General features: G+C 42.0%; 1 protein-coding gene across 1 annotated transcript in view; it reads left to right on the top strand.

Annotated features, from left to right (window-relative positions):
- LOC143040580 (anti-lipopolysaccharide factor-like) overlaps positions 1–7,500 on the top strand; it is a 129,800-nt gene that overhangs the window by 122,292 nt on the left and 8 nt on the right. Inside the window, exon 4 of the mRNA XM_076211659.1 lies at positions 5,167–7,500. This exon is cut by the window's right edge and continues 8 nt beyond it. Within this exon, the coding sequence (XP_076067774.1) occupies positions 5,167–5,288 (122 nt within the window). The 3' untranslated portion in view covers positions 5,289–7,500. The remainder of the gene's footprint in view (positions 1–5,166) is intronic.

The raw sequence follows: 7,500 nt of genomic DNA, 5'->3' as shown, positions 1-7,500 counted from the left end.
TCTCCAATCGCTGACCCACTACCGTGACATTTACCTCTCGCACCACCCCATCCATGTATAAGTTGAACAGCCAGGGCGACATAACGTATCCTTGACGAAGTCCCACCTTTACCTCGAACCACTCACTCTCTCCATTTCTAATCCCGACACAAGCTCTACTACTCTCATAAAAACTCTTGACAGCTCCTAGAAGCTTTCTTCCTATCCCGTATATCCTCAAAACCTCCCACAGTGCCTTTCTGTCTACCCTATCGTAAGCCTTTTCCAGATCCATAAAAGCCCAAAAAACATCCTTCCCCTTTCCTATAGCTTTCTCACATATCTGTCTTACCACAAAGATCTGATCTACACAACCTCTACCTGTTCTAAATCCACACTGTTCCTCACCAATTACTCCCTCTGTTCCTCCCATAAGCCTTCCCCACTACACTTAACAAGCTAATCCCTCTGAAACTACTACATTCACACTTGTCCCCTTTTCCCTTGTAAAGTGGAAGTATACAGGCACTCCTCCAGTCCTCCGGCACTCTACCCTCTCTCCAGCAAACATTAAATAACCTCACCAGCCAGTCCACCATCACTGTACCTCCTTTTTTTTTTTAAACATTCTGCATGGCATCCATCCAGACCAGGTGCCTTACCTGCTTTCATCATCTTAACAAGTCATGAGTAAGCCCTTCAAATCAGTTTTCACTAGAGAAAATGTAAAACCTTGAGATGAAGGAAGAGAAGTACCCCCCGCCCCCCCGTATCACGGAAAGAAATAATGAATGAAATAATGAACCTCGATGTCAGAGAATCGCACGGCATGGATGGAATAGCAAACTGGATACTAAAAGAATGTAAAGAAGAACTAATAGACAAAATATATGATATAATAAGTCTGACGAGGTAAACACCATATATAATAAGTTGCTCACTCAAAGAAGAAAAAATACCAGAAGACTAAAAAATGCTGATATAGTACCAATTTATAAAGGAGGAAATAAGGTGTATCCTCAATCGGTGTTGAGTGATTACATTAGACAGAACTTAAGGCGGGAACACCAAACTCAATGCAACACCTTTTTCATTTATTAAACAAATTCACTTCTTCACAATTTCTTCTATATTTTACACAATGTCAATCACTTCTTGAATTATGGGTAAATACTTAATAACTTAAACACTATCATTTTGTTTGTGTCTATCTGTCGAGATATTAGTTCCAAGCTATCTGAATATCACCCCTTTTGTAAACCACAGTGCACTATTTTAATGTCTCTGTACGTATCATCGGACCGACCGCTAAGGGTCTAGAGCATCGACTTTTTGTTCGTCGGAAGTGCTGACACAGCAAAATAGGAGGTGCTGGTAGATGTTTTAACAATATTTTTTAATAGGAATGTTTGGTTTCCCGCAAATAAACTATCATGTTCTTAATTACTAGCTATATGTTATTTACAGTATATAATATTTCCAGGAGGGAAGGGTTTATTATTATTTGGTTGTCGTGTGTTTTGTGAGTTAGAGGTTGACTGCACTTATGAGTATGTTCGTGTGTGTGTGTGTTGGTTGCTTCTTGGCAGTGCTGGTCGCACGGGCACGAAGTGCTGAGTCGGCAACCGCCCAGTCAGCAAGATTGGGAGGATGCGCTTGGTGCCGGACAGTCGGGTGGACCAGTGAGTGAGTGAGTGAGTGAGTGGGGTGAGTGAGTGATATTACTCATCATGTATATGGTGGCGTATACAAAGGAAGACTAAACAAATTACAGACCAGTTTCTCTTACACGCATGGTAACCAAAATTTGTGAAAAATATATAAAAAGTAGATGGATAAAACATCTGGAGGAGAACAATACACTAAATCCGAGACAATTCAGTTTTAGACATGGAAGATCATGTACTAAAAATTCAATATAATTTTGCTCAAAACTTATGGATATAATACTGAAAGGGACGGATGTGCTTATTGTGCCTTCCTAGATTGACAAAATACTGAAATGGATGGAAGACTTTTTGCATGGAAGAAAAATTAGTGTAATGATCAGAGAGAAAAGATCTACTTCAAACATGCCCATTTTCCTACTATTTTTTCATTTTGATCTCTCACCACTTGCACCATTTCATGGTATTCTTTCTTTTTATCGTTCTCATTCAATTTGTCCACTCTCAGCTCTTCTTTAATTGTACCGCTATAACAATACACAGGAGACAAAAGCGTACATACCCATTTATTATAGATCATACTTTTCTTGAGCATTTGAGGAAGACAGGAGAGTAACAGAAAATAATCAAACGCAAAGCTAAATAAATAGAAGGTAATGTTTTATTTTCTATATTTCACTAAAACAAGATCTGCTTAATTCAGATCACCTTTCAAAAACTAATGACGCGCTTTAAAAGTTGCACGTTGTTTACAAATATACAAATACTAAAGCAAATTGTGCACCCCATTCCTTTGAATGTCGACTATAAAGTTGTCAAGGTGCCTTTCTTATTGTTTATCGAATGGATCAATCAAGAATAACGACAATTCTTCTCTAATAAGAAAAATCTAAAAAACACTGAAATTCAGATCATCAATCATGATAGAAGACTGCCGATGTTGAAGGTCATTTTTATTAAAGAAATGTCACCTAATCTCAATATATAAGCAAATATTCAAGCTTTTCTTAACTGTAGGACGTCTCACAGGCACCGCCTCCTTTAGATGGCTCTTGAGTCAATATAATATGTGACGTGCGACATGTAAAAGAACGTTCTATGCCGTAGAATGACCCATCCTCGTTACTACACTTATAAAGTCCCACTATCCACCCTAGAATACAACTACTTTGTAGTGTTTTGTAACCCCGCTACAACGGGGTGATTCCTATTGTCATGATCGGCTGAGATCATATTTTGTTTCGTAGTCACCTACAGACCAAAAGGTCGAAGTAAAATCTACTCTCAAAGAAACGCAGTGTGTATCACTTTTCATCAACCCCAAATTATAAGAATGGCGACAAGGTTAAACGAAGAGAAATAGACGCAGTGCAGGTATAGTACAGTATATAGAGCTGTTTTGTCACTCGGGTAGTGAATGAATTGTGTCGTTGCTTCGTGTCGACAGCAGAACAACCACACCCGAGTCGCCCATGTAGACTCGGGGCAAAGGGTTCCTAGCAGTACCCTCTACCTGCCCCTGTCATCAATTATCTCTCGTTATCGGATTTGAAATGGCAGAGTTAATGAAAGATGATAATGATAATAATAATGGTGATGAAGTACAGAAAGAAATATGTGCACCCATGTATATCAACGATGGGGTTGTGCAGGTCCAATGTTACTCATTCTTCTTGAGAGCATCAAGGCAGCACGTGCAAAGGATGCAACGTGCCGTAGATGGTCCCAAGCGTAGCAACTGCCCAGCATCTTCACCATTCAGACTGCCCTAACAGCTTGTTATAAGAGCTAAGCATTAGCTGGTTATAAAGCAACTACTCGTCTGGTAATCCTTACACTGGGACATGACCACCTATTTGGATAAATCCTTATTCGTGGATATCTTCTATATCTAGAGGGCATCCCACTATCCATCACCTGTGGACGCGGTGGGTCAGGGATGGTCGCACCAAAATGCCCACTTAACAAAAGAAGAGGGCGTATGGATCGTTTTTTTTTTTTTTTTTTTTTTTTTTTTTTTTTTTTTTTTTTTTTTTTAATACGACAGATATGCAAGAAGTTTTGGCAAAAGGTAAGGTATTTTTGTGCCCTCTGGGTCTGTAGATGGATAATGATGACAGGAGTAAAAATTAAAGCATTGTAGGTGTTGAAGATGTATTGGGTAGAGGGGTTCATGTTAAGGGTGGTAAAAAAAATTCACCTGAGTAGTAGAACTTGTGTTACGGTTGAGAATGAGTGGTTTGAGATCAAGCTGGACTTGCGACAGGGCTGTGTAATATCATCATTGTTGTTTACCGTGTACATGGATGAAGAGGTACGGAAGGTAAGTGCAAGAGTGATACATCATACATATACCAAAGGCTCTTTTCCCCCTTACACGGGGGTAGCCAAAAAGAAAAAGGCATAGAAACCACTCCCACCTATTCCATCCCCTACATATTCCACTCCCTTCCACCCTTCTCCCTCCCTCTCATCTTGGCACCATCTTTAAAAAAAGTAAAGGCAAGAGTGATGGACAGAGGTATAAAAATAGTGAGAAGTGGGGGGAGTGGGAGGTGAGCCATTTTTTGTTTGCTGATGACATTGCGCGTGTGTTTGAGTCAGAAGAGGGTCTTTAGTCAGCTAATGTTGGAGTTTGAGAGGGTATGTGAAAGGAAATAGCTGAATTTTTTATTGTGGACAAAAGAGAGGTGGAGAGGGTGGCAGTGATTCAGGGGTAAATCTTAAAGTAGAGATGCTAGAGGAAGTGAAGAGTTTTAAGTAGTTATGATCACATGAAACAGGGAATAGAGGAGTATGGGTGGAGGTAAGCTATAGAGCAGTGGTGTCATAACAATAAACCTTTCCAACCCTCCAGTGTTTGCCTTCTCGTTAGGCCCTGCCCCACAGATGCAATAATTCCTTGAAACTATTACTAAGGATATCCATGAAATTCGTGGCCCATTTGATAATACGGGCTTTTGTGATCAGGAGAGTAGGATTTTTTCGCCACCTGGTAAGCAGGAATTGGGATCTGATATAAATGGACGAAATGGACGACCTGACTAATAGGTTTTTACGTCACCCAATCTATTCGATGCCCTAGGTCTTTCATATTAGAGACCCATGGCTACCAGGCAACCAATTACGGCCTCAGGATTAGCCCAAATGTCACTCAAGAAAGAGATATTGTGTTGTAATCTGAGTAAGGCCTGAGTTGAGCGTCACATGTAGTAAAGTGACTGATAACGTCTACACGTTACCGCAGCAATAACCTATGATATAGTCTCCTATTGATTTCAGGTATTTGGTTCCTACACTTTAGCACTAACGGTGTCAGTGAGTTCGGTTTTTTTTCAGGGCTCTCGTGGTGTTTTGTGTGATTCTTTTTAATTTAGTTTTATCGTTAAGTTTTCCGAGATTTAAAGATATTTTATTAAAGGGGTGCCCTAGATTCAAATAGCTTGGCAGAAACTAGAATAAGGAAAAATGTATATTTATTACGAAAGGGTTAACAACATCCGTTCTATCTTCTGCACAGCCAGACCCAGGGCCAACCCTGATCACGCTCACCAAGAAGCCGTCGAGAAATTCATCCAGCAAGTGGAGGAGGAGAAACTGGTGGATCCAGCCGATATCGACTACTGGCGGAAGAACTACTGATTTTTTTTTTTTTTTTTTTTTTTTTTTTTTTTTTTTTTTTTTTTTTTTTTTTTTTTTTTTTTTTTTTTTTTTTTTTTTTTTTTTTTTTTTTTTTTTTTAAGAAGTCGTGCACAAAAGCCAGACATGACCTCTTAGGCCACGGCTGACCGCTTCCTCCTAGCATAAGCTAATCACCTTTTCACTACGGAGACAGCACACACACAAATACACACACAGACACACACATACGCGCACACAGAAACACACAGAGACACACAGACACACAGCCTGCTTTCCCACCCTAGACACCGTCACTTCCTCCCTCCAGATGCTCCACCAACTCGCCACGCCACTAGACACAGAAATAGGCTCGTACCAATCAAAGCGCCAAGGACTGACCGCTACAAAAACAGTGCCATCCCATCCATTGTGCACATAATGAACTCCATGTAAACTTGTACCGTGTGTATACTCTAAGTTTTATATTTTTAATCAGCTTTTGTAATGTCAGTGCTTATTGTCAGTGTACTACTGCAATCAAAATAAACCTTTTATTATTATTATTATTATTATTTATACACACACGCGCACGCACGCACAAACAGACACCTACACACACATCTACACACCCACACACACACACACGCACGCACGCACGCACACGCACGCACAAACACACAAAAACCTACACACAAGACACACACAAACACATTCGCATATAGCCACACGCAAACGCACTCACATGCACACACACACACACACACACACACACACACACACACACACATACACACACACTCTCACACACAAACACACACACACACACACACACACACACACACACACACACACACACACACACACACAGATCGGTCATATATGAACTCTGAGCTCTCTTCCGGGAAGGAAATAGCTGTCGATCACGTGTCCAACACGTGATCCAAGACCATGGTGAATCACAAAGACGCAGACTCGACGGCGCAGTGGTAGCGATCGTGGCCGCCATTTTGGCGGTCCGAGTTCGAATATCGTCCAGGGCTGAAATAATTCCAGTACCGCTGCGCTGCGACTCGTTACTCGAACTCTCATGGGCTGCGAGTTGGGGGTGTGCGTGCATGGAAGGTCACAGCATTACCCATAGGTCGGTCATATATGAGCTCTGACTCTCTTCCGGTAGGGTAATAGCTGTTGATCACGAGCTCAACACGTGATCCAAGACCATAGTGAACACACACAAACACACACACACGCACGCACAAACACAAACACCTATACACGCACTCACAAATATACAAACACCCACACACATATACATGCGCGCACACACACACACACACATACACACACACACACACACACACATACACACACACACACACACACACACACACACACACACACACACACACACACACACACACACACACACACACACAACGTCTCGGTGGCACGGTTGATAAGAGTCTCTGACTGTCACTACGGCGGTCAGGGTTCGAATCCTGCCCAGGGCTGAAATAATTTCAGTATCGCTGCTCTTCGAATCGTTACTCCAACTCTCGTGGGCGGGGAGTTGGGTGTGTGTGTGTGCGTGTAAGGTCACAATATTACCCATAGATCAGTCATACGAGCTCTGAGCTCTCTTAAGGGAGGGAAATAGCTGTCGATCACGAGTCCAACTCGTGATCAAAGACCATGGTGAATCACACACACACACACACACACACACACACACACACACACACACACACACACACACACACACAAACACACACACACACACACACACACACACACACACACACACACACACACACACACACACACACACACACACACACACACACACACACACACACACACCTCGTGGCGCAGTGGTTAGAGTTCTCGCCTGCCACTACGGCAGTCCGGGTTCGAATCCCACCCAGGGCTGAAATAATTTTAGTACCGCTGCGCTGCAGGTTGTTACTCCAGCTCTTTTGGGCGGGGAGTTGGGTGTGTGTGTACGTGTAAGGTCACAGTATTACCCATAGATCAGTTATACGAGCTTTGAACTCTCATCCGGGAGATCAATAACTGACGATTACGAGTCCAATACGTGATCCAAGACCATGGTGAATCACACACACACACACACACACACACACACACACACACACACACACACACACACACACACACACACACACACACACACACACACACACACACACACACACATATATATATATATATA

This window comes from Oratosquilla oratoria, chromosome 29 (genome assembly GCF_046742065.1).
Source record: "Oratosquilla oratoria isolate Oo_2021 chromosome 29, ASM4674206v1, whole genome shotgun sequence".
Taxonomy (NCBI): Eukaryota; Metazoa; Arthropoda; class Malacostraca; order Stomatopoda; family Squillidae; genus Oratosquilla; species Oratosquilla oratoria.
This window is presented reverse-complemented; position numbering and strand designations above follow the sequence as displayed.